Consider the following 27,938-nt stretch of genomic DNA (forward strand, 5'->3'; position numbering starts at 1 on the left):
AGGGCCAACAGCCTCACCGGAGTAAACTTTCTGGGGTCTGAGACGGACTCTAGCTTCCATTCCTGGGTCCTGCCAAGGGCGGGTGTACCCATCTCTCAAAGCTCGGCCAGGACCTGTGCTCAACCACCCAGGCTCTGCTCTCGACCTCTGAGCATTTCACACATTGCCCTCAAGTTTTTATGCACCCTTGTCTTTGTTTTGTTTTGTTTTTTGGCCACGCCACGTGGGATCTTAGTTCCCCGACCAGGGATGGAACCCGCACCCCCTGCACTGGAAGCGCAGAGTCCTAACCCCTGGACCGCCAGGGAAGCCCCGTGCACCCTGGTCTTATTTCCTCACCTAGACATCCGACATCGGCCGCGCAGAGGTTTACGTGTATTGACCACATCCGACGGCAGAGCACTTCGCAGCAGGCGGATCTCCACAGATCTCGTCGCCGACAGCGTGTGGGGACCGGGTCAGGAGGGCCAGCAATGAGCGGAGAGGCGCGAGGGCAAGGGACCGGGAAGTTCACCGAGGGGAGGCCCCGGCGGGGTGACGGACGGCGGGATGAAAAGCCAGACTTTTGGGGGAACATCGCATCTGGCCCAGCCTGGGGGGGTGGGGATGGGGGCGGACCCGGCTGCAGAAGGTCCAGACTCTCCCTCGAGGGGAAAAAGGGACTTCCTGCCAGGTGCTCTGGCCTCTTTCGAGGCTTCTGGAGAAACGAAGCCAGGCTCCATTTCCTCTGAAGTCAGGCAAACCGGGCCGGGCCAGCAGTCCCGCCCTGACAGTGCCTCAGCCCTCAGAGGCTAGGCCGGCGGTCGCCCCAGCTCCGGGCTGAGGCCTACAGCAGCTGGCCGCCCGAGTCTTCCCGCCAACCCCGCCCCCGACCCCCAGCAAGTCCGGGGCGGGGTCTTCGCCCCAGCTCCTTCTCGCCCTCCCCTCTGCCCGCCCACATCTTCCCCCAGCCTCCAGCCAGCGTCCTCGCCCCAACCCCGCCCCACCCTTGTCCCGCACTCCCGCCAACCCCTGGTCCGTCTTGGCCCCGCCCACAGCCTACCCACACCCCCGCCCCCATCTTAGCCCCCGCCCACAACCCTGCTGCTGCGCCGCGTGGGGGCGGGGCGGCCGGCGGCAGAGGCTGCGGGGGCGGGGCCGGCCTCACCCGGAATGAAAACAAACGGCTGCCGCCGCCGCATCCGGGCATTCGGCGGGTCGCGGTTGGCGCGGCTGTGGCGCAGGTGAGGAGACGGCGGCCGAGCGTCCAGTCCCAGGCCCGCATCTCAGCCGCGCCGCCTGGCGCCCCCGCTCCCCCGGCGCGACCCCGACGCCAACCCCGTGTGGGTCGGGCGCGACCGCAGCGGCGGGAGGTGGGCGCCCTGCGCGGAGGCTCGGCCGGAACTGGGGTCGGCGGGCCGGGGCTTCAGGTCGCGCCGGCATTTCGCCGCGCCCTAGCTTCGCTCTGGGCTGGGCGGAGGTGCTGGGTATTTAAGAAGAAGATTGAATAGTGCCTTTGGAGGGAGAAAGAGAAATATATGTATATATTAAAGTTAATTAGCCATACAAAAAGCTTGAGTCATAACACTGTAATTCCAGATATGCCATTTGGGATTTATTTGCAAACACAGATTTTCTTTGCTGTTTAATGAGAAAACACTTTGTTTTCTCCAGCCTTGACGATCTGATTCTGTATTTCTCAACTCTTTCCCATATTCTTATTTTTTAATACAATATTCTTGTAATAGTCTGCCTAAGAGAAAAATTAATGTATTTTGAATGAATATATATATAGCTATATATTTGAAAAGCTCTGGGGAAAGGTAGCGTTGATCGATTTATTACAAAAGTGAAAGTGAAATTTTAAAGGAACGTTTTATACCTTTTCGCTTTCAGTTTAGAGCAGTAGTACTAACGAATTTCTGCTTTTGGTGGGGGGCTGTGTTGCCGAACATTGTATGCCATCCATGAAACGTTCAGTTCTCCAGTTAAAATCGGAAACTGATTTATTAACCCTTTTCCCCTTTTGATTTGATTTAAAATATGTATCCTCGTTTATTCGGTTGTCTGGAAGTGAAGTTTTGTAAGTTTCAAGACAGTGGTGTAATCTTTTTTCAAACATAAGTAGTGGTTCATAGACCCTCCTTGCTGTTTATTTGCTGGTTGGGTGGAGTGTGGACCGCACACTAGGTTAAGGAAATCCCTTGAGACTTTGGTCAGGTAGCTACTTGAATGGCAGAGGGCTGTGCATTTAGCCTTCCAGATAGCTTGGCTCCAGTAAATGGCCCCCTCCCCACAAGTGATACTTTAGTGGGAATTTCTGAACATTTATGAGTAGAGAACTAACTTTGTGTAGTGGTCCTGTAAGTTATTTGTGTTTGGAAAGCTAATGCTCGTAAGTGCTAATATGCTTTTCTGTGTGAGAAGCAGTTTATTAGTGCTTGAAAATCTGGGGTTCTTTTGTAGGTTACCTGGATGCACACAACCCCCTCTCTGATGTGTTTTTTTTCTTTATCCCTTTTCTCCCCACTATCCTGATTACCCTCTTTCTTGCCTCCAAATTGATATAAAATAGATTTGAACTTTCTTTTAAAACACTTGTTTATGGAATACACTTAAGTTCTCAAACTTGATTTAAAAATCGGATGAGTTGAGTTTTGGGGAGTGTGGAATACAGGCCCTGAATTTAAAAAAGGAAGTTACTTATCTAGGTTACATTAACTCTTACATATTTTTTCACTCTCTAGAATGTGTCTTCGTCCTTCAGGAGTAATAACTGTTGACTTTTCTTACTGCTTGTCTGTTTTGGCTGTACTGCCCCTGTCAGCTGTTTGATTCTCTAGCAGCCTCACTCACCCCTTTGAATTGGTGTGCTAGTGAAGGTTGAGTAGACAGCTCCATTGCTGTGTGTGATTCTTTGGGAGAGAGTAGTTACATGCACAGGACGGAGAAGCAGCAAGGGATTTCGCGATAGAAGGCAGAATCCAATGGTCCAGTGTTGTAGGCAGAAGTCCCAGTGCTAGTTATGGTGCTGCCTAATTTTGCATCCTTGATTGAGTCATTTTACAAACTTGGGCCTTGGTTTTCTCATCTGTAAAATGATGACCCAGCCAGTATTGATTTGAATAGTATATGTAGATTTGCTTTTATGCTTTATCACAAAATAGCATGCATAACTTTCTAGTATTGTAAACACTAAATTTTTAATTTTAAAAATTCAGGTATAGAAAATATTTATTATGGATAGTTCATGGTTCAAGCTAGCTTTTCTTCATGTTTACCTGCCAAGGTGATTGGTCTTTTGTGTTGAAATAGCCAACATACAGGAGAATTGATAAGCTCTGCATCAAATTAAGTTCACTACTTTAGGGCTTTATCTTATCTTTTCTCCTAGAGAATAATAGCAGGTTAAGAAATAGAAAAGTGTAATAAACCTTGCTACATATTAGCAACTTTGAAATATGTATTTTTATGTAATATATATAATTGCATATGTAATACATACTTCAGTCTGTATGTAATATATGTATCTTTTAGAGAAGCCTGGAGCTAGTTAAAACCTAATCTAAAAGTAATTTAGATTAAACTGGAGGAGGAGTGGAGGAGACCTCTGCTTACTCTACAAAACCTGTCAGTGTATTAGGTAAGTTATAAAACACTTTGAAATGTGGCATGGGGTATCAGTGATGTACTGTTTTGCTTTCAAGGATGGCGCAAAAGAAATATCTCCAAGCAAAATTGACCCAGTTTTTAAGGGAAGACAGAATTCAGCTCTGGAAACCTCCATATACAGATGAAAATAAAAAAGTTGGTTTGGCATTGAAGGTATTTTTCTTTTAAGACATTAATAATTAGTAGTGTTGTAAGTCTCCTTGGTAAGTAAGATTCTGAAGTCACCAGAAATTGCCAGGCACAACCAGGTAAACTTTTGGCATAACCAAAAACATTAGTGAAAAGCAGCTTCCCACATTTTATTAGCAGTTGGCAAGCTTATTTTTATTTAAAAAGATTTTATTTATATGAGAATGGTATCTAATTATTTTGGCATACATCATTTCTAATACCTTCACGATGTTACCTAAGTTTATTAATCTGGGTGTTCCTTCTAGCGGGGCAGTTCCAGTGCCAGAAGCTTAGTGTGTGACCTGTTCAGGGTTAGTGTCCTGGTGGGTTCTCAGCCCCCCTTGCTACTGTGCTCTGCTGTAAAACAGTGCTTCCCTCCCCCAGCTTTGTTTACACTATGGCTATCTGTTCATTTTTCCAAAATATATTTTCCTAATAATTATGCCTTGGTTTTTTATGGTATCATCAGAAATGGCATCATTTTACATAAGTGAAACTTCTAGAAATTGAAGTTTGCCTGCCTTTCGAAGCTGAGGAACATTAATCATTTTTGATAGAAATCTATTATATTGGAATATCCTAGAATGTACTTCTCTGTTTTCTCAGTCTGAGTGTATTGAGATAAACAGTGTAACATTTATCAAGGACTAAGGATTGTCAGGAGGGCATCAAATTGTCCTGTGTGTGACACAATGACATGCTTGGGAGGTGATAGCTGTGTCAGGGTCTTAGAGTTTTCTTGTCTCTCTTGTTCCTGACAGGACTTACTTTTTAGTTTTTGCAAACCTTCTGATCTTTCTTCTGCATTTACTTGTTATAATTTCTTGGCTTAGAAACTAAGTGTGGCATAATAAGAAAGCTGTTTTCTATCCCCAGTTCCTGGCACGGAGCTCCTAATAAAACCCTTGGAAATTCCCGAGTGGTAAGGGTGACAGGGGCATCTTTTGTTCTAAGAGGCAGCTCTTTGGAGAGAGAGCTTCAGGGTGGGGCTGCTCGCCTAAAAGACCAGACTTTGATTAGAAGCTTGGAACTTTCAGCCCTACCCTCCGACCTCTGGTGAGGGCAGAGGGCTGGAGATCACGCTACTCACCAGCGGCCGGCCAGTGATTTTATCAATCGTGCCTACATGATGGAGCCTTCATAAAAACCCTTAAATGATGGATTTGGGGAGCTTCCAGATTGGCAGACACGTCCATGCGCCAGAGAGTAGCACACTCCAGCTCCACAGGAGCAGAAGCTCCTGCACTCTGGACCCTTCCAGACTTTGCCATATGTACATCTCCATCTAGATGTCCATTTGTACTCTTTATAGTAAACTGTAATAATAAGTAGAGCATTTTCCTGAGTTCTGTGGAGTTGTTCTAGCAAATTACCAAGCCTGAAGGGGTAAGGGTTGTAGGGACCCTTGACTGTGTAGCCAAGTCAGACAGAAGTGTGGGTAACCTGGGGACCCGATACCTGGTGCCTGAAATGAAGGCAGACTTGTGGGATTGAGCCCTTAGCCTGTGGGGTCTGCCTCTAGCTCCAGATCGTTAGTGACAGAATTGAATTGAATTGTAGGACATCCAGTTGGTGTCAGAATTGGTTGGTGTCAGGAGGGGGAAAAAAACCCTCACTGGGTAATTATGTTTATGTTTTCTAGAGATTACAGAAAGTTTTGTGTTTTTTAAAATTTATTTTATTTGTCTATTTTTGGCTGTGTTGGGTCTTAGTTGCTACGCACGGGCTTTCTCTAATTGCGGTGAGCGGGGGCCACTCTTTGTGGTGCACCGGCTTCTCATTGCGGTGGCTTCTCTTGTTACGGAGCACGGCCTCTAGGCGCGCGGGCCTCAGTAGTTGTGGCCCACGGGCTCTAGAGCACAGCCTCAGTAGATGTGGCGCACAGGCTTAGTTGCTTCGTGGCACGTGGGATCTTCCCGGACCTGGCAGGCAGATTCTTAACCACTGCGCCACCAGGGAAGTCCTCTGATCTGTTTTGTAACTTATGTGTATCATGAACATCTCCCCTATTATAAATATATACTTACACCACCATATAACATGACTTGTTCTCACAAGTTAGGAAAATTAGAATGTTCTCTGTTTGTGTTTTTGGTTTTTTTGTCCCCACCCTTTAGTGGTATTGAACAGTTCATTATTCCTTAAAATAATTGTGTATATACTGCAGTTACTTAAGTCACAGCCCACCTTGCTTTTCCCCCCTAGCATAATCCCAACTGGTCTTACTTTCTCTCTTGGGCCTGTTTTCCTGTCCTTTCCTGGTTTTGATGTTTCCCTGGGTCCTCTCTAAACTCTACACCTCTCAAGATGTCAAGCCACAGTCTGGATTTCACTATAACAGGGGTGACCACCACTCATTAGTTATTTTGCCTTAGAGTCCCACGTGCACTGTTCTGTATTATACTTTTTTTTTTGAGTTGGTACTGTATTGATCTGTTTTTTAAAATTTTTCTTCATAGGACCTTGCTAAGAAGTACTCTGACAAGCTAGAATGTTGTGAAAATGAAGTAGAAAAGATAATAGAAGAAATACGTTGCAAAGCAGTGGAGCGAGGCACAGGCAATGAGCACTATAAAGCAACAGGAATTGCTACAATCGAAGTCTTCTTACCTCCACGGGTAAAAAAAGTGAGTAGTTTCCCCAAATTTACATAGTTACTAATGCTTAGTTAACTTAGTGATGCGATTAAATAAATTATGAGTTCTTTTTGAAGATACAATCCAAAGATAAAATTCCTTTCAGTTACTTTACATGTTGAACATTTACAAACTTAAAAATCAATTTTATGGATTCTTAAGCTGGAACGTTTACAAAGTAGTCTGGCTTGCAGGCTTCACAGAGCTGTGCGTCAACATTCTTACATTTTCTAGAGCTTGAATGAACATTTAGCAAAAATGGGGAATAAAAGATTACTTCAGATTTTCTAAAACTGTGTGCAGTAGGACACATCACAAAGGAATTCGTCTTTTTTTTCTATGCCAGTGGAAGCCAGAGGCATAGCTGAGTGCCCAAGCAGGGCCACCGTAACCTGGGCCACCTGTGTCAGGGCCACGTCCTCAGTAGTTGAAGTCCAGAAATGTTACTGAGGCAGGGCACCCAAGGGTGCCTCTTCAGACTGATCAATGTTAATTATTCTCAGAAGAAATGAAAATAAGTGTGTATAAGAGTTACCATATGACCCAGCTATTTTACTCCAAGAGGAATGAAAACTATGTCTACACAAAAACTTGTAAATGAACGTTTGTAGCAGCTCAGTTCACAATAGCCAAAAGGTGGAAACAACCCAGATGTCTGTCGGTGGATAAATAGAGTGCACCCATACAATGAATATTATCCAGCCATAAAAAGGAGCGAAGTACTGATACTCTACAACATGAATGAACCTCAAGAACATTATGAAAGAAGCCAGATGCAAAAAGGCACGTATTGTGTTGTTCCATTGATATGAAATATCTAGAGTAGGCGAATCCATAGCGACAGAAAATATATTCATGGTTGTCTGTGGTGGGGGAAGGGGAGGGAATAGGAGGTATGGCACATGTTTGGTTGGGGAGATGGTGAAAATGTTCTGAAATTTGATTATGATAACGGTTGTATAACTCTGTAAATATACTAAAAACCATTGACTTTTAGGCAGGGAACTTTAAGGTATGTAAGTTACCTCTCTATAAAGCTGTTAAAAATTTCTAGGAAAAACAAAGAGCTTTATTAGAAGAAGGAAATTATATATGTATCTATCTCAGAATGCCAGTTCGGGAAATTAAAGGGCAGTATGTATATACAGGACTCTTCATTGCTAGTGTCGAGTACCTGGGAAACCAGACCACCAGTCAGAAAGCTGATTGGTGAGTATGGAATCAGAGCAGATGACTTGCATGGTCTCATAGGTGTTGCTGGTGGTCCCATGCTTTCCTCTGAAGCCCAGCCATCCGAGAAGGAAAGGTTCCAAGAACCTGTCGTGCTGCTCCCTCACTGGGAGCGCTGAAGGGACTATCTCTTTTGCTCACTGAGGTGGCCCTAGTGCCAGAGGTTGTGGGATGGGTCCTTGTGGAGCAGAGGCCAGCTCCCTTGAGTAGACAGGGGACAAACCCCGCTGAGCAGCTGACCTTCCCCCAGAGACGGAAGCCCTGCCTGTGGTGCCACACTGCTGCCCCCTTGAGGACTTGCGGGTCACAGGGTCAGCACACGTCAGGTTTTGTTCAATAGCTTCATGCTAGGCATGCGACTATTTACATCATCTGATATCAACCTGTCTGGTTTTATAGGCAGAATAACAGCTCCAAAAAGTGTCAAATTCAAGTGCATTTTATTTGTCTTATTTTTAAATAGGATAGGAAAAACTTGTTGGAGACGCGACTGCATGTCACTGGCAGAGAACTGAGGTCTAAGTAAGTATCTGTGTCCCCTGTGCCCCAGGTGCTCTTGGCTCTTTTACACCCGCTCATTTGATCCTCCCTGGCCATCCTGTAAGAGAGATGGGGCAGGTATGATTATCGTCACTGAATGGAAGGGAAAATTGAGGCTTTGAGGCTGAAGGACTTATTCAGGCTCACACTGGCATTTAAGGGCAAAGTGAGAACTCAGGACTTGCAGCAATCTCCTTCAGTTCCTGGTGTAACTTGAGATCAGGTGGGAACTCTGGATGCATGTACTTGATACGTGTTTGAATCAATGAATGAGTGATAGAAATAGGAGACAGCCTGATATTGGCCAGATCATTAGTTTTGAATCTTATTCCTTAATGCACTAATAGCTTGCTGTGGTGTTCACTGAAGTATTTCAGCCAGTTTCAGGCTGTTGGCCCATTTGTAAAAAGAAAAAAAAATACCTGCCTGTCACATAGCAGTGAAAATCTAACTTTTGAGACCTGGTCAATTACTTCACCTACTTGTGTATTTTTAACTGGTAAGTATTTTGAATACCTCCAGGGATAGCCAGTCAGTGTTTCTTAAAGTGATTTTTCTCATTTTCTTCTGTGGTCTACATCAGGGCTGTTAGGGACGGAATCAGGAAGCATCATTCATTCAACACACAATGAGCAGGAGATGGTATGGAACAACTCCCCCTATCATGGGCTCCTCCAAGGAGACCGCAGAAGGTATCGAGGATGGATTTTCTCCTGACATGCAGCTAGGGCCCTCCTGTTCCAACAGATACACAGCACCAGTGGTCGCTACTTCACCAGGAACCAAATAGTAAAACAGATAGTTTACAAAAGGACATTGTCTCTGACACAGTTTCAAATAACCTTCTAGTAAGCTGACTTTATCTGAAGTAGTGTTGTGAGTCAGTAAATTGGAATACTCGGTGTTTCTGAGAAGAATGTATAAAATAGCTATCATGATCAAAATCTATTTCATGGATAATAAGTAACAAATTTGGTAACCTATAGTTTTCTGGTTTATTTTACAGAATAGCTGAAACCTTTGGATTTCAAGAAAATTATATCAAAATTGTCATAAATAAGAAACAACTTCAACTAGGTATGGCAAAGTATGCAGAATTTTTAAATCAAGTCAATAGAGAAATAATGACTTTGTATCTTTTTTTCTCACTCTTCCTCTGTTCAAAAATTTTGGGTGGCTTTATCACGTATATAATGCAAAACCAATTATTTTATAGTTCACTAAAATAAAAATGGTAAAGCACGAAGCAACTTTTCCAAAGATACTCAGTACAGGTCTGATGAAATGTTACAGAATGGAAGTCTTGGCGTCCTGAAAGTAAAATAGAGTTTCTAGTAAATTCTCCCCGAGGGAGAAGAGCTAAAGCTGAGTGAAGACGGGGAGGAGGCTGTGGTGGGGAGGGCTCCAGACAGAGAGCCTCGTGTTAGAGCTCCACCGGGCGAATTTGAGAGATTGAAAAGGTCCAGTATGGCTGAGTTTAGTAGGTGAGCAGAGGGTAGTGCTTTTTAAGGATGGAGGGCCAGGCAGAGCAGCCACATTGTAAAGCTTATAGTGGTGGTTCTTAACCAAGGGTGATTTTGCCACCAGGGGACATTTGGCGATGTCCGGAGACATCTCGGGTTGTCGTGACTTGGCAGCAGGGGGCCAGGGGAGGTTGTGCTCATAACAGTTAACAGAAGAGACCAGGGATGGCGCTGAACATCAAGGCGCCGAACGGTCCCCACAACAGAGACTTAATGCAGCTCATGATGCCAGTGGTGCTGCTGAGGAACCCTGGACTTGAGCCTTACTCAGTATTAGAGGGCTTCTCTCCAGAGAGGTGGGAAGCCATTGATGCTGGGGAGTAGACACAATTATATTTGTGTTTCAAAGATCACTTTGGCTGCGGTAGGGGAATGGATGCGAAGGAGACACGAATGGACTTGGGAGACCAGTTAGCTATTGTAGCAGTCCGGGCAAGCACTGTAGTCTGCTTGGTTTCCATTAGGTTCCTGTGGCCTACGGAGAGCCCGGTTCACATCCCAGCCTGATGCAAGGCAGCCTTCACAGCCTAGCCCTGGTCTTCCTTTCCAGCATCGCCTCTAGCCATTTCCTGTTACCTGTTCTGGATATCTTCGCACTGTTTGTCATCTCATCTCTATGTTAATTAGTTTGTGGTGTCCTTTCTTGGGCAGAAATCCTTGATTTTGATGTTATCACATCCATCAGTTTTTCACCTTATTGTTTGTGTTTTAAGAAGTTCCTTCCTCAAGCCCAGGGCCGAACGGATAGTCTCACCAGAGGTTTTTGTTTGTTTGTTGTTGTGGCTTTAAAATCTAGTGAGATGAGTCTCCCTCTTGGCTCTTCTTTATCATGGTAACTTGGCCATTGATGGATCTTTCTTTTTCTTTTTTTTTTTTAATAATTTATTTTTGGCTGCATTGGGTCTTCGTTGCTGTGCACGGGCTTTCTCTAGTTGCGGCGAGCGGGGGCTGATCTTCGTCGCGGTGCGCGGGCTTCTCATTGCGGTGGCTTCTCGTTGCGGAGCATGGGCTCTAGGCATGCAGGCTTCAGTAGTTGTGGCACGCGGGCTCTAGAGTGCAGGCTTCAGTAGTTGTGGCTCGTGGGTTCTGCGGCATATGGGATCTTCCCGGACCAGGGCTAGAACCCATGTCCCCTGCGTTGGCAGGCGGACTCTTAAACCACTGTGCCACCAAGGAAGTCCTTTATTTTTCAATATAAATGTTAGAGTGGTTGTCGAGTTTCTAAATATATATATGTGTATGTATATGTACCTATGCACATGAATGTGTGTCCAACTAGAGTTTTCAGAAATGTGTTCAAATTTATATGCTTATAGTTCATAATATTATTTTGGTATTTTATAATGTTTGCTGTCTATATTTACCCTTTTTCGTTTTGTTTGTTGTTTTTTTGCATCTTTGACTTAATTTTTGTTAGGTTTGTATATTTGATTAATTTTTTTCATAGAGCCAGCTTTTGATTTTGTTCATATTCTCTTTCATTCTGTTCCATTGACTTCTACCTCTGTCTCTATTCCCATTTTGTATATGAGGATGTGGACAATAAGTGGTTCACTCAGGGCTATAGAGTTAAGAAGGGATGGAACCCAAGGTGTTTGTTTTTACCCACTTCAGTAAATTACCTCTCACAGTGCACCGCTGCACTCTGGCCTCCAGTCCATTGCTGAGAACTGGATTATATCTCCAGCTAGAGGGTGGGAGAATTCATGTCTCTCTCTGTAGTAGATTCTCAACAGTTGATTGCTTTAGTTTGATCTTATGATGAGAATAAAGAAAATTACAAAGGATTAATTTAGTCAGCTCATTTTCACTGGCTGATTTTAACCAGTGCTTAACAGTAACATAGGTAAACAGCCAAATTTAAACATCTTCTTACCAATCATGTGGCATGGTGGTTTGCAAGTGCTGACGCAGGCTTAAGAATTCTATTTAACATAGAAGATGGCCTATTACCTAGTAAATTTAATGACTCTTTTTTTTTTTTTTTTTTTTTTTTGCGGTACGCGGGCCTCTCAGTGTTGTGGCCTCTCCCGTTGAGGAGCACAGGCTCCGGACGTGCAGGCCCAGTGGCCATGGCTCACGGGCCCAGCCACTCCACGGCATGTGGGATCCTCCCGGACCGGGGCACGAACCCGCGTCCCCTGCATCGGCAGGCGGACTCTCAACCACTGCGCCACAGGGAAGCCCTAATGACTCTTTTCAAAACATGCATTTCTGATTTTGACAGGGAAAACACTTGAGGAACAGGGAGTGACCCACAATGTAAAAGCTATGGTGCTTGAACTAAAACAGTCTGAAGAGGATGTGAGAAAAAACTCCCAGGTTGAAGAAGAAGAGCAGAATGAAGCCAAACTAAAAGAAAAAAGAATTCAGAGGACTAAGAGAGGCCTGGAGATACTGGCAGAGAGAGGTACACAGAGCTTCAGACTTTTCACTCAAGTCCTCAAAGGTGGCAGCAAATCACGCAAATGGGCCGGGAGCGTGCATGGGAGGGGAGTATCACATTTCTTGTTGGCCTTTCTTCCCCTACAGTCTAACATTTTTAATGTCACCATCATTGCTTTTTAACATTGAACTAATGGAGTTCTTTTTGGTTTTGTTGCAGCTGAGATGGTGGTGGATCCAGAAACCACACCATACTTAGACATAGCTAACCAGATGGGCAGATCAATCAGAATCCCTCCATCAGAAAGAAAAGTAAGTACTGTAAGAAATTTATGGCTTGTTCTTTGATCTCCTGTCAGAACAGAAGTGGTTTTCTATTTATTTTATCTTGGAATGTTATTATAAAGGATTAGAAACAGCTTTCAGTCTCCAGCTCATAAACAGAGAACATGACCATATGATGAGCACTGCATCTGGCTGGCTCACTCTGTGAGTTTCAGTGCCTGAGTACAGAACGGCAGGACCTCACTGTCCTGGAGCAGTGGCTTCCTGTGGCAGTGTTTGTTTTGCTGTAGTTTATTTTACTTGGGGGCCACATTCCCTAAGGGATGGATCAGAAGAGGAGGCTGGGGTGCTAGGTAGTTTGGGAAAAGTGTGACAGATGATTCTGCCATCTCTTCCCCTGTCTCTCCACAGCCCCGCTCTCTAATTTGGAGTAAGGGGGAAGTGGTTTTACCTTTGAACATATCCAAGGGGGTCTTTCTAGCAGCATCTACAACTTGGCCCATGAGATCAGTCTCTGAGCTGGAGTCCAGTAGCTTCTTATATGAAAAGCTTCAGTGACTATGGGTCAAGTTAATTTTAATTTTTTGGTCTTTAAAGGACACTTTTGAGTCGGTTTCACTATATGAATTATGGATTTAAAATTAAGGATTAAAGTTAAGTTTTAATAAGAGAACTTTGTAACTCTCATTGAATTGATTTTTTATGGCAAATATTTGCCCACTGCCGATACTACATTCGTATATTAAATGATGATATTTAGATCTTTAGGGGAAACCTTTACAAAATCGAATTATATACAAATTCAAATCTAAAAATATTAATGAACTTTAAAGAAATTTGGATCACCTTGCAAAAACTGTTTTAGAAATGCTACAGTTGACAAATACTTCAGAAAAAAACCTGATTAAGAATAGAGAGTGAAATGAATGCTCTTTTTAGAAAAGATACAGTCATTACTGGCTGGTTTTTAATATGTTTAGTCTTAGGGATACTAGAAATAGATCTAGATCAGCCGATACTAAAATAAAGTGATGAAAACGAAGGGACACGTGCCGGTTCTGACCATTTCAGCCATGTTAAATTGAGTTCTTGGTTTCAGTGTTTAAATGAAATGAAGGTTTAATTCTGTTTTCCTTAATTTTGGCTTTTAGATTTAGTTGTGATCTTGAGTTTTTTGTCTGTTTGTTTGTTTTCAAAATATTTGATTTCTTTAGACTTAATATGCTTTTAATATAATTCATTTTATTATAGTTTAAAGTGATGTTTTTTTAAATCCTTATTTTTTCCTAGGCCCTTATGTTAGCTATGGGATATCATGAGAAAGGCAGAGCTTTCCTGAAAAGAAAAGAATATGGAATAGCCTTGCCATGTCTGTTGGACGCTGACAAATATTTCTGGTAGGCGCTTTTGTACTTGGTGAATGCCAGTTTGAAGGAGGATGACAGTTATACACAGCACCCTTCCCCCACCCCGTGCACTTCAGACTTCAGATTTTCACCCAAGATGGTTAACGTAAAAGCGTAGTTATGGTGTAGACTGATTCGTGAACTGTTTCTCCCCGTCGCATTTCTAATTGGTCTCTCTTCCCTGTAAAGAATTTTATAAACATATGCACTTATTTTTTTTTACAACAAGCATGTAGGGTATCATATCTGTTTCTTATGACATGTTGTCAGCCTGAACTGTCCATTATAAGGTCCCTGTCAGCTTTTTGCTTAATGATTTTGGTGTAGATGTTGATGAGCATTCCCCAAATCCATTGTTTCATGAGGCACTCCAAAATGGTGATAACTTATTATTCCTTCTGCATTTATTGCTGGAATTCATTTGAAAAATATTTTTCCTTATCGCTGTTTGGTCCTCGTAAGGTACAATTTGTACAGAAAGACAGAGTAAAATGCTGGGTTCTTTCCCTTTATTTTCTTCTTTTCAGAATAAATGAGTTGCTTCCCTAGCATCTTCCACAGGTGACATCACCGGTGAGGTTTCCCTGCCTTTTTTTTTTCTTTTAAGTATCAGTATGAGCTCATGGATTTTAACACACTTGATACACTTCACACCTCGGAGCTTAAATTGGCTGTCTTCAGCTGGCAGGTGGTCCTGCATCCTTTTGACCCGATCCTGGGGTAATCTTTGTAGTCTCTGCTCTCTCGTGCCCAGAGCTGGTCCAGACTCATCCTGAATATTTCCTGCCCCAGAGCAACAGCCAACACTTCCTCAAGGGCTCCTGGCTCCTCTTAATGGGAAACGGTACTGAGAAGCTATAATCGAGGCAGATGAAATATTTGAAAAATAGACTTGATGTTTGAAATATTCAAAAGGTAACAACATCAGTGTTATTTTCTATTCCGTTTTGAGGAATTCCCAATATATACAGTACATTCAAGAAGATAAATGCAAGTATATATAGTTTGCCAGCTGTATTGGCAGCACCCTTATGTCTTAAGTGAACAAACTTAAATTTAAGCAAAAAGGGGGATTTATTGTCTAAAATATTTGGGAGGAGTGGGCAAAGCTGAAAGTAACCAGAACAAGGGCTTGGTGCCTCTCTGGTTTTCCTCCTCTGCCTCTTTGTCTCTGCTTTTTTCTGAGTGTCAGTTTTATTCTCTTCTGCTACACGTAGCAGTGCAGGCTGTAAGTTAGGTCCTCAAATTCAGGTAAATTTTTTATTCCCTTCCATAATTGTTTCTAACTTTTTATTATGGAAAATTTCAAACATATAAAAATAGCAACTAATATAATGAGTTCCCATACACTTACAATCCAGCTTCAGCAGTTACTGAGACATGGTTGATCTTGATTTGTCTGTATGAGCCTTTCTCAATCTTTTTACCTTGGACACCTCCTTGAAATCATTTTCAGGTCTCAGGGAGACCCTGAATAAAAATAACTCCCTCTTCAGTTCATAGTACGTTAACAGGTTCAGTGAGTAGTAGACATAATAATCCAATAATAATTGTCGGTGCCTTTTTAAGTAGAAAATACTGGTTTTTTCTACTGGGGATTTGTTTATTCAGGTCAACTTACTAGCGTAATTTTTGTGCGCCTTCCCTCTCTTCGTAAAGGAGATCAACTCTAATGCAAGTCAGTGGTGGAGGTGGAAGAAACTTAAGTTGTTCTTCTTCCTTTGCCCCTTGATGTTTTCCCCGCCTTCTCCAAGTAGGCTCAGAGTTCTATCACAGCTTTCTTTTGTACATCTTGTGGTATGGTATGTAGTATGACTGAGAGTAGTTTCTTTCCCCTGCTTAAAGCTAAAAATGGAAGTTCTGCTTTTGGCCAAGATGGAGTAACAGGGACTGGATTTACCCTCTCCCCTGCAACAACTGAAAAACTGGGCAAAATGTGTAAAAACAGTGGTTTTCTGGCAATGCAGGACAGTGGTCCCTGAGGTGGGGAAACAAACAAGTGGAACCCTGTGAATTGTTTCAGCTCACTGCCTGGAGTTCCCAGGCCTCAGTGTGCAGAGGAGAAACCCAGGCAGAGCCTCCTGGTCTCCCCTGAGTGGAAGAGATGGAGCTCGGAATCCAGGGAGGCCACAGTGGTGGGAGGAGAGAGCACAGGGCGCCCCTGGAGTCTTCTGCTGAGCGAGGGTCAGCACAGGCCTGTGAGGTCCCTCCCGCCCTGCCCCCAGGCTGGGAAAGCACCACCTCCGGGAAGCAGAGAGGTCACAGAGGGCGGATAATAACCTGTGGGAAACGGGGCATTGGCTAGAGAATTCAGTAGGGTGTGGGACGAAGGGCTAATTCTGCCCTGCAGGCTGCTCTGGTCCCACCTAACAGCTTAAAACTAAGCCCTGAAAAGGTCGCTCTTTTCAAGTAACATGTTTTTAACTGCATCCCAAGAAACGCTTAATGGTATTTATTGAACCCATGTACCGAGAAATACGAAAAAGAACTACAGACAATCCAGTTCCTTACAGCCAGTAATAAAACTAAAAATGACTTTTTAGCCAACCTTCCTTTTCAAAAAAGCAGATACCTAAGCTTAGCTTACCTTTCTTGAAATTAATATCTTTATTTTATATAAAAAATGTAAAACTCATGAGGCAAGTGTAATAAGTTTCTGTTAAATAACTGACTTAAGCCCAAATGGGCTTTAATTTTTCTAAAGCTAGGCTCAGTATATTTTGTTTAAATCAATGTTATACATTGATTTTAATTAATGTTTTTAACATGAAAATTTATTGGCTATTGACTATTCAGGCTACTAAAGCAAAATCAATAAAAATATACTCTAAGACACAAGTTTATACAAGTCTTTAAATTTTTTTCTGAGTGACATGAGCAGGTTCAAATATAGTCCTAACAGTTTCAAAATTATTATATACAGGTGATGTCATGATCTCTTTTATAGCCCTATATATGGATAAAAAGTGTTATTTTTTTAAACTAAAAGAATGAAATGAACCTCTTTAATGTGAGACCTGTGCTGCGTTTTGGTTTTGGTTTTGGTTTTGGCTGCACAAATACTCAATTCTGGATCAAACTTATACACATGATTTTATTTTTAACTGAAAGGAGGCAGTTTCTGTCCTCACTCTTGATGCTTTAGACACAAACAAGCCTGTTCACATGTGTGAGGCTTTGAAAACTGGCTAAATGTCTGCTGCTTTCATGAGAATGATGAGGTAGGCTTCTCTCCCAGAAACAGAAGGTGTCTACAGGTAGATCAGTAAGTCTCACCTGGAGTGTAAGATCAGACCATGGTCCATGAACTTCTTCCTCTCCTCTCAATGTCAAGTTCTCAGGCCAAGCAGAAGATTCAGAGAAGGTGCCCCTCATCTGGTCATACATCTGGATGTGTGTGCATGTGTGTAAAATATGGTGTGTATGTTACAAAACATTCACAAAGAATAGAAATGTTCAAAGAAAGCAACCACAAATAAATATGAAAATCCTGCTCTGAGAGATTATTCTTATGCCCCAGTGGATTGTCTTGTACGTACCCTGGAGTGCAGGCACTCCACTTAGGAGACTTCTGCTTTAAAGCATAAATGACAGAGACTTCCCTGTCATTTATGGCGCAGTGGTTAAGAATCTGCCTGCCAATGCAGGGGACACGGGTTCAATCCCTGGTCTGGGAAGATCCCACATGCTGCAGAGCAACTAAGCCTGTGTGCCACAACTACTGAGCCTGTGCTCTAGAGCCCACGAGCCACAACTACTGAGCCTGCGTGCCACAACTACTGAAGCCCATGCGCCTAGAACCTGTGCTCCGCAACAAGAGAAGCCACCGCAATGAGAAGCCCGCGCACTGCAAGCAAGAGTAGCCCCTGCTCGCCGCAACTAGAGCAAGCCCGTGCGCAGCAACAAAGACCCAATGCAGCCAAAAATAAATAAATAATTTTATTTATTTATTTTAAAAAAACAAACATAAATGACAGAATCAGAGCTCTTCCCCGCCCCCCACCCCAAGCAGATTTTGATGGGCAGGATGGGAAGCTTGAGGGCATGCAGGTTTTGTAGTTTTATACCAGAGCAGTCTTTTAGTAGAATACAAACAAAAACAGATGAGATCTTTAAAGTTTGTGAATGTTCCACATTTTACTTTCTTATTGAAGAGGGTTCAAACTTGAGATCTAGATTTGCATTATGAATTTGTAACATAATCACAATTTTAAATCAAAATAAATTATCTCGATGTCCATCTTTGTCAACCTTCCATCGCCTTGCCTGTCTTCTCCCTTCCTCTGTATCTGGGTTCAGCCTTCTGCGACAGCTGCCAAGTAGCATTTAACCTGCACCTGGGCCCCAGGATCAGCTAGGCATTCAGAGCCTGGCATTTGTCTGGATTGTTTTTCCCCTCCTTCAATGTGATTGGACATGAATGCCTTGTCAGAGTCTTCATCAATTGAGGCGTTCATAGTAAGTAAGGATTTTTTTTTTTTTTTAGTGCGCTTTTAAAGCTTTGGGGTTCTAACTTTGGCTGTATATTAGAATCACCTAGGGGGATTTTAGAAATACAACATCCAGGCCCCACCTCCAGAGGTTTCTGTTATAATTGATATAGTGGGGTCCCAGTATCAGTATTTCTTAAAAACAAACAAACAAAAATTAGAAAAGGAAAGAAAAATTCCTCACATCCTGGTGATTCTAATTTGCAGTCAGGGTTGGAAACCACTGCTTTAAAGCATGGTCTCCCCACATTTGCTGACGGGTTCTCACACAGTGGCCCCAACCTCCACTTCCTGCCAAGCCTCTTTCCCAACATGGCAAGGGTGTGTGTGTGCATCTGTCTGTCTGTCTGTCTCTCCCCCTCCCCCCACTCCCAGGGCAGATGGTGTTGAGCTTCTATTCTTGAGCCCTGACTCCCTTTTTTTTCCCATTGGAAGGATTCAGATTATAAATATAGTTCCCTTCATAAACACTGCGGTCTCTGTCTTAGTCTTTGGAAATACACCAAAAACTGGAAAAAAAAATTCCAGTAATTCACAAAAAGGTTTTTACTGCTTCTTGTCAGTGATGTCATTTCCTGTCTTTGGCAGCGAGTGCTGCAGAGAACTGCTGGACACTGTGGACAACTATGCAGTACTCCAGCTGGACATAGTGTGGTGCTACTTCCGCTTGGGACAGCTGGAATGCCTGGACGACGCAGAGAAAAAATTAAACATGGCCCAGAAATGCTTTAAAAATTGTTATGGAGAAAATCATCAGAGACTGGTCCACATAAAAGTATGTTGCTGTAATTAGTTTTAGGTATTAGTGAGCCCATTTGTAGAATTTGAGTTTATTCCTGTTAAAGTGTTTAGACTGCTGCCAAAGGTGATTTATTTGATAGTAGTGTGCAATGTGTTCTTTTTAAGCTCTATTTTAAGGGGATTGTTAAACATCTTATAAGTTAGCCTGTGACCAGAGGAACACAGTCTTCTCAGTCACAGAAACCCATTGATCACTGTGACCGAGAGAGCTGGTGACTGTATTCATTAGAGTCTAATGAAAGGTTTAAATGCAGAAAATAGACATTTTGAACAGTGACAGTTCACACGAGTGAGTCACAGCTCCAGAGCTGGGCTTTGAATAAGGATTTTTCTCAGGCAGTTTCCACAGGTCATCAGAATTCTGCTTGGGAATTGCAGGGCAACATAAGAGATATTCCTGGTTTGGGTTTTTGCATACTTCCCTCCTGACCAGAGGGGGCGCCCCTGTCCTGGGCACCTGGAGATAGGTGTTCTGTTTGGGACAGGGGATGCCGTTGTACCCTGGGATCCTTACTTTTGCCATCAGCAATAGTGAGGATAGAAACATTTTAGGAATGTCATTTTGCCCCTGTGGAGATGAAGGGGATTATAAATGTGAGTATTACAGACCTGTAATGAGAAATAAGACAGTTTTATTTTTTTCCCCCCCGATAATTCTAGGGAAATTGTGGAAAAGAGAAAGTCTTGTTTTTAAGACTTTACTTGCTTCAAGGTATCCGAAATTATCACAGTGGAAATGGTGAAGAGGCTTATGAATATCTCAACAAGGTAAGAAAATGGATGCTCCAAAGTTGTGACCATTTTCACCTACTTTGTTTTTTAATCCCCAGAAGTTAAGTATTTCATAAACTCAGTGGTGTGTGACTGGTGAGGAAAGTGCATCTCCCTCCCATTCCCTCTCCTTCAAACACATTTGTATTTGTGAGAGTACAGGCAAGATGCTGTAATAAGGAAACCTCAAAAAGGCAGTGGCTTTAATTGGCTAGAAGTTTCCGTTTCTCTCATCTGGCTGTAGAGGTGAGCAGCCAGGGCAGTGGGGCAGCTGGTGTGGCAGCCCGGGTGGCTCCTGTCAGTGCCTCTTCCAGCCAGCAGAGGGAGGGAGAGAGTCCGGGGCAAGCCTCTTTAGAGAGGTGACTCAGGAGGTGCTCCTGTCATTTCTGCTCCATGGCATTGGCCTAGACCATCTGGCTACACTCAGCTCAAATTCAGGGGACTTTATTACCAAAAAGGAGGAGATAATGGATACCAGCCCCTCCCACAGTCCTCAGCCCATTTTCTCATGTTATACTGCATATAAGTCATGTGAGCAGAGAGGGTGTTGTCTGTTTGCATTTGCACTGGTTGATGATAGGTCACATTTAGAGGTTTTATCTAAAATCTGACACACCCTAATTCACATTGGGTACAATCCAGTTTCCTTTAGGTTTTAGCTTTGTGTTAGGCTTTAATGTTACTATGGTTACATGATTCTTATATTTTTCTTTGTCTGTAGGCATGTCAGCTCTTTAAAGAGCTATATATTGATCCATCAAAAGTTCACAGTTTGATGCAGCTGGGATTTAGTGCTCAGGAAGCTCGGCTTGGTCTAAGGGCATGTGACGGGAACGTGGACCACGCAGCTGCCCACATCACCAACCGCAGAGAGGTACCTTAATGTGGTCTTGGCAGCGCTTGGTTGAGGCCTTTGCCTTTGAGTAGGTGTGAAACTTGAGGCAATGGCAAAATCATTTCCAAAGTGCCTTAGCTCTCAGATGTGCAAGAACAGAAAAAGACAATTCCGTAGTAGGTATTATTAACAAGGAACTCTTTATTGCTTCAGACTTGGAAGTCAGGAGAAAAACTTGTCGTTTTTAATTGCATCAGTTTTCAGACAGTGCAGTTTCCTTCATTTTATTCTTGCTATGGTGGCAGGTAGCTCATAAGTACAGTTATCCAAGCAGTCTTCTCTCTCTCTCTCTCTCTCTTTTTTAATCATAGTGTATTTCTGGAAACCATTTTAAAGGTGTCTGTGTTTTCCAGGGAGCCATTGTTACAGTTCAGGGTGTCATTCTTGCCTGGAAACATGAATCAGATCATATGAACAATTAACATTATGTTATAAAAGCCAAGATTCAAAACTATAATCATTTAAAACAATTAGAGATAAGTACAGTTAAAAAAAATACTTTAGAATTTCAGAGTTGGAAGGAATGTTACCATATCGAATATGGTAGTTTTACAAATGAGGAAAACAAGCTCAGAGGTTGTCTTTTCCGGGGTCATGGGTCAAATCGGTGGCAAAACCTGAACTGAGGCTCTGGTTTTCTCCTGTACTTTCTAATTCCCATCTGAGAATAGCATTCTGAGTTTTTACAGAAGGTTCTGAAAAGCCAAAAGATACTATAAAATGGTACAAGTTACCACTTCACTTCCTAATTTTTTATAAGTAGCAAAAATAAGTGTTTTTTAAAAAAATAGTGGTGTCCTATCAGATGTGCATTTAATGAATTAAACTGTAAGCCCTTGGAGAAAATAAAAAAACAATAGTGTATATAGTGCAGTTGACCCTGCTCACTCTTCCACTCAGTGGATGTGTAGTTGGGATGCTTTTGGTTGAAGGCAACAAGTTCAGATTGGCTTAAACACCCAATAAAGAGGGTAAGGGAGGGGTTCACTGGCCTACATAATTGTAAAGAGCCCAGAGGAGGGCCGGGTCTCTGGTTAGCTCATTCAGTGGCTTCGCCCTGTTGCTGAGCTCTGGTTTCTGTCTCTCTGCCTCCTCTGTTACCGGGGTCACCCCATCGCACCAAGAGCATGGTCCGGGTCCCAGAATCCTCAGAGACGTTCTGAGCTGCTCGCTGATTGGCCACCTTTGAGCCTGTCGCCGTGGCCAGGGGACTGCCAAGACCTGACTGGCTTGAGCCTGTCTGCTTAGCTTAGGCTGGTCAGGCCCTACTCGGGGAACCAGTCAGCTTCCCACACCCTAGGGACAGCTGGGGTGGCTGGTGGCAAGGCCAGCTCCGAGTCCCATCGCCTGTGAGCTCCCGTGAATCTGCTGTCCTCTCAGTTCCTGAAGCTCCGGGTTTGAACATCTCACTGAGTAGAGGGTAATAGGTGATTCCTCAAAGTTTGACTTTTTTGTACCTCGTGGCCCTGAGTACAGGCCAGTTTCTCATCTGGCAAAAGAAACAGACTAATGAAACTGAGGTCCCTTGACAGTGCTGAAGTGTTCCGAGGCCGTGAGAGGCAGCGTGGTGGCCTTCCTAAGAGAAGTTGTCGTTTTGCCTGTACACAGCCGTGACTCTAGAACCCAGTTCTCTCACGACATTTGACCCTACTGTATCGATAAGATTTCGCAGTGCAATGCTTATTGTCATTTCCTTGGTTTATTTTATTTTCCTAATTCTAGTATAAAGAGAAATATCATGTGTATCTACATGGTTAAGAGAAAAGTGACTTAGGCATTTGTGATAAGGAAAAAGTGTTCTTTGAGGCCCCAACTTTGTGTCAGCTCTGAGGCCCGTGTCTGCTGGCTGGCTGGCTGGGAGGGTCTTTTCTCTGCTTGAATGTTATTCATGCTTCTTATTAGCCTCATGAAATGTAAGTGGAAGAGGCTGGAACTGCAAGCAGAGGATGGGACAGGGTAGAGGCATTTTACATGGTGTGTACGTGTGAATGAAAGTGGAAATGTGAGTGATACGGACTTCCGTATCACGCCGGCCCACGTGGGTCGTGTGGTGAAGCGGGGAGGGTCAGCTGGGAGGCGGAGCCGGGGCCCAGGAGCGCTGGCGCCTGACTGGGTGTGGGGAGGGGCCGCTGCGGGACTGGAGCAGCTGCGTGAGCTGCCTGGCCTGTGCAGAAGGCTTCGGAGTCGGGGAGACTGGCCCAGAGGAGGCAGTTAGAGGGCGCGGTGGGGGTACGGACCGCGGCCCCGGGGAAGGGGCTGGGCAGCGGGCTAGCAGAGCTGCCCAGCCGTCGTTAGCCCCGCCCGCTCACAGGTAGGTTCCCCACTGTTGTAAACAGGAAGTTACAGGCTGAGGTTGTCTTCATCCCAGGAAATGTTGTGGGCAGTCACCCCTTCTGCCAGCTGGGTGTGTTTGGTTCCATGGCGAGGATTCCTGTCTTCTCCTAAGAGGTGAGGCCGAGTTCTTGCTGTAAGAATGTGGAGGGGACCCTTGTTGCTTGGACTGAGCCATGGAGGTAGGAGGAGATACATCAAAGGAAAAAGCTATTTTCTCTGCTGTTCTCCCTGTGCTGGGCCGAGGGCTGACCGTTTCTAGAATGTGCAGAAGCCGTCTCTCTGCTCTGCTGTCGGTGATGACCTTGACTGGGTCACCTAACTGTCTTGAGAGATTTCCGTCTTCTCATTGGCAAAATGATGAGGTTGGATTCAGTTAGTGGTTTTCAAACCTGTTTTAGTTTTATTGTTTTAATCAGCAGAAATCCTTTTAAAATGATACTTGTGGGAATTCCCTGGCGGTCCAGTGGTTAGGTCTCTGCGCTTTTACTGCCGGGGAGATCCCTGGTCGGGGAACTGAGATCCCACAAGCCGCACGGCTCAGCCAAAAAATAAGTAAATAAATAGAAATAAAATACAGTGACACTTGCTTTCAAAACAAACTCAGAACTCTCCTGATGAGGGCTGGGGTGGGAAGAGGAGAAGAGACTGAACCTGTGGTCTTCCTCAGGCTCTTGGAGCAACGCCAGGCACCTCTGAGACTCGGGGTTGAGAACCACGGGGGTAGGTGACCTTTGTCACCTGGCATTGAGCATTCTTGGGATTTTAAGTGGACTAAGTTCTTACTACCCAGGGAGCGGTGGGTGGATCGGTAGCTTGGGCGCCATCAAGAACCCACCCACCCCCTCCACGGCCCCCACGTTCAGAGTCACATTTCGGTAAGATCCCAGGTGACATAGCAGAGGCTGAGAAGCCCTCCCACCCATGCAGGAAGCTCCTCCCCCCACTTCCTAGAAGAAGGCACGTCTACCTCTCTGTGGGTCCGCAGGATGTGCCCGCTGGTTCCCAGGGGCCTGTTCTGGTGCCAGGTGGTGGTCCCTGACGTGCTCTCTTCCCTCCCTGGACTGACGTCTCCGGCTCCCGCTGGGCTTCCCCACGAGCAGCACACCCCTGGTCTCTGCCCTGGTGGCCCTCATGCTGGGCGGGACGGGGAGAGAGAGGGTCACCTCACCTTGTGGTTTTCACTTTGCCTGGTGACCCCAAGAATCCTACAGAGCATGGATTGAGAAGGCTTTTTACAAAACCGCAATCCCTAACTTGGTGACTCTGCTGTTTTCCTAAAGAAATTGGACCAAATAAGGAAGGAGGAAAAAGAGAAGAAAAGACGCCGCCTGGAGAACATAAACTATTTGAAAGGAATGGGCTACTCGGCTCGCGCAGCCAAGCAGGCGCTCCACCAGGCCGGCGGGAACCTGGAGGAGTCCCTGCAGGTAACCCCTCCCCGCCTCCAGCCTCCCTGAGCAGCCCCGCTCCCGGCCCAGGCGCCACCCCCCCTCTGCTTCACTGAAGCTGCTCTCTGGTCCTTCCTGACGCTGGGAGCCCTGCGACTGCGGGCCTTGCCTTCATTCCTGGTTTGGATCTAAGGGTCAGAGCTCTCTGGTTCTTGAACCCAGTGGCAGAGCCAGAATGACGAGCCCCACCCACCTCAGTGCCTGTCCGCGATTCCGCAGGGCTCACAGGGCAGGAACTTTGATGAGGTTTCTGTTTGCAACAGGAGTTTAACAAGTAAGGTGGAAGAAAAGAAAGGTGATTGAAGTTTTAATATAATTTTTTTGAATTAAAATGTTTTCTTTGAATAGTTAGTTTTATTATTTAGTCAGTAGTACATGTTGTCAAAGGGGCTTTTTAAAGAAGTCCTCAGAAGAAGTGACTAAAAAGGTTGGGATCCAGACTAGTGGTAACTCTGCCCGGGTCCACGTCCTTTCCAATTTTTGTTCAAGGAGCAGACAGGATACGTAAGGAGGCAGGCGCTGTGCTGAGTCTCAGCGGAGATGACGCCTGCCCTGGGGGAGCCCACAGGCTAGTGGGGAGACAGACGTAGAGAGCACAGTGGCGTAAGGGCTACCACGTGGGAGCGCAGCACAGGGGAGCAGGGGCTGCAGGCTGAGCTGGGGGGCGGGTCACGGGAGGGGGCCCGGCAGACGGAGGAGAAGCGGGGGCAGCGCCAAGCGCTGAAGCCTGAGGCCGGGGGATTTGAGCCCCGGGGTTGCCAAGGCCTGGGTTGCACCTGCCGGAGGTGGGGCGGGGTGGGGAATGGCCAGAGGCGGGGCTGGACAGGTAGGCGGGGGCTAGGCGGGCCGCATCACCTTGTTTGCCCTGATAAGGAGTTCACACTGAATCCTGCAGGCAGTGGGGAGCCTGCCCTACCTTTGCCTTTTATTCTCAAGACCTCCCGTCCTGTTCTTCAGAGGTCTCCATTAGTCGGTCCGTTAACCCTTGGACAGCATGGGTTTGCAATGACCTTTTTCAACAGTAAATACTATATATAGTACTACACGATCTGCGCATGTGGAGCAACTGTGGATACCGAGGGCCCACAGTAAGTTACACTTGGGTTTTCCACTGTGATGAGGGTCAGCGCCCCTAACTCTTGCGTTGTGCAAGGGTCGACTGAATTTTCAAATATATGTATTAATGTATTTTTTTAATTCAAAAATGTTGTTTGAATATCTGATTTGATTTCTTAGAGAAATTTTAAAATTCTGAATATGTGGAGGGACTGATGGGCCTCTAAACTAGTTTTTCATTATACAAATAGCACATGAATACATTTACTCGACATAGAGGTATTTAGTGTTAAAAGGGAAGTTCCCCAAAAGGGCTTTACAAGGTTAAGAGTAAGTATCATGTGACAGAGAAATCAAGGGTCCAGAGAACTCTGCTCTTCTTGACATTATAAACCTAGAGCATGTCACCTTCCAAAGAGAAGTCGCATTGGGCGGCCCTGGACTGCTTATAGCTTTCCGTTTACAGCTCTTTATGACCTCGTCACCCCTAAGGCTGAGCTGCAACAAGCTTGTTTTCTTGGAATCCTTCCGCCTGCTCCCTCAGATCCTTTCCTGCTTCCTCAGATGCGATCTTTTTGCCCGAATAATCTTCTTCATCCTCCAGACCTCAACTCAGACACGACCTTTGGTGGGGGCCACCTTTGAGCAGCAGCCTCTCCAGCCCCAGCCTGTCAGGGGTCCCTTTTCTCTGCTTCCACAGCACCCTGTGCCTTGTCCACCACGGTCTGCTGCACCTGTTTGCGTGTCCCACGGCTGTGCCTGCCTAGCATGTGACAGGTGCTCAGCCTCTCTGCCTGAGTGACCGAGCAGATGTTACTGATGAGTAACGGGTATCCCTGTACGTTTCTAGATTCTTCTCAGTCATCCTCAGATGTGGTGGTTAAATGATTCTGGTCCGGAAACCAACAGCCATCAAGAAAGTCCTTCTCGGGAAACCATTGACCAAGTAAGTGCCAGCGCCTTGTGCCCCTCTCCGCGCGTACAGCCTCGTGTGGGACTGGCTGGCGGGACAAGGCTGGCGGCCAGGCAGGGCCGAGTCCTTGGCTCCCTGGGCTCCAGGTGTGACCGGCCCGCCCGCGGGCGCGGCCTCCGTGCAGCAGTTGCAGCGGGTGGAAGCCAGGCACAGGCATTTCCTTCAGAGTAGGAAACACAGGGGAGCTACGGGAAGGTTTTCTTTGGGCTTTTCTCCTCTTTTCTACACACGCCTCTTCGTGCGTCACCTCCCGTTCCCCTGCCTGTGACCTGCAGGGATGTCACCGTGGTGACTGTCCACGTGTGCCCCCCGTCACGTTAGCCTGCCTAGCGTGCTGCAGAGACCTAGCTAAGGGTCCCGGGGACAATGAGGTCTGTGCACGCAGCGCTGCCTCTGGCTTGCGAGCCGGCTGCCTTTCTGAGGTGACTGGGCCCCAACGTGGCCACCTCAGGTCTTCCTCCTTCCTTTCCAAACTGCCTCGCGTGCACGTTAGCGCGGGAAGGCCGGTGGTGCACGCGTGCGGTGGGCTTTGGGAATGCGTCTCCCCGCGACCTGACTCTCTCGGCTCTGCGTGGGGGCGGGAGCGCCGGGCACGCGTCGTGCCGCGTGGCCTGGGCCCTCGGCAGTGCCGCCCTGCCTTCTCCCAGCTGGTGTACATGGGCTTCGATGCGGCAGCGGCCGAGGCTGCCCTGAGGATGTTCCGGGGAAACGTCCAGCTGGCGGCCCAGACCCTCGCCCACAACGGTGGAAGTCTTCCTCCTGACCTGCAGCTCTCGTCGGAAGATTCTTCAGCATCGCCACCCACATCCCCGTCCGATTCTGCAGGTGGGTCTGCGGTCTCTGAAGACCGACTGGGAGGGAGCGTCTGCTCGAGCGGAAGCCGGCAGGCGGGGCGGGGGCCGCGAGGGGCGTTCGCAGACGTGCGCGTTTCCGGCTGCTCGGCGCTGTGGCGCGGGGGGCCGAGCTGGAGCCGACGTGTGTCCCTCTGGTCCCCGTGGAGGCTTCTCTTTCTGTCCTCCTCCCTCAGCTCCCCTGTTGCTGCGCTTCTTTACTGCAGGGACCTCTAGCGCCTCAACAGATGAAGATATGGAGACAGAGGCTGTGAATGAAATCCTGGAAGATATTCCAGAGCATGAAGAAGATTACCTTGACTCAACTCTGGAAGACGAAGAAATTATTATTGCAGAGTACTTATCCTATGTAGAAAGTATAAAGTCAGCAACGAAGAGAAACTAAATGATGAATAGAAACAAGCACTAAGTTTCTGCTTATAAATTCTATCATTATGAAAAGTGTAATGCAGGTCTTTTTTTTTCCCTACGTTTTATCTGATTTTGCTCCAG

At 45.5% G+C, this 27,938-nt stretch overlaps 1 protein-coding gene across 2 annotated transcripts; it reads left to right on the plus strand.

The window, feature by feature from the left end:
- Positions 1–1,152: 1,152 nt before the first annotated feature.
- On the plus strand, positions 1,153–27,887 carry NUB1 (negative regulator of ubiquitin like proteins 1; the record flags this gene model as incomplete). Of its 2 annotated transcripts, none has more annotated exons than XM_079711964.1 (15): positions 1,153–1,223; positions 3,687–3,804; positions 6,282–6,449; positions 8,152–8,210; positions 9,235–9,305; positions 11,979–12,161; positions 12,357–12,448; positions 13,712–13,818; positions 18,906–19,092; positions 19,779–19,886; positions 20,611–20,763; positions 24,399–24,545; positions 26,473–26,568; positions 27,243–27,420; positions 27,653–27,887. In XM_079711964.1, the coding sequence occupies 15 exons, from the start codon at positions 1,153–1,155 to the stop codon at positions 27,829–27,831; spliced, it is 1,917 nt and encodes a 638-aa protein (XP_079568090.1). In that variant the 3' UTR covers positions 27,832–27,887. The 2 variants fall into 2 exon arrangements, with proteins under 2 accessions (XP_079568090.1, XP_079568091.1); XM_079711965.1 differs by lacking the exon at positions 1,153–1,223 and adding an exon at positions 1,235–1,352.
- Positions 27,888–27,938: the final 51 nt, after the last annotated feature.

The sequence above is a fragment of the Hyperoodon ampullatus genome (assembly GCF_949752795.1).
Source record: "Hyperoodon ampullatus genome assembly, chromosome: 9".
In the NCBI taxonomy this organism is placed as follows: domain Eukaryota; kingdom Metazoa; phylum Chordata; class Mammalia; order Artiodactyla; family Ziphiidae; genus Hyperoodon; species Hyperoodon ampullatus.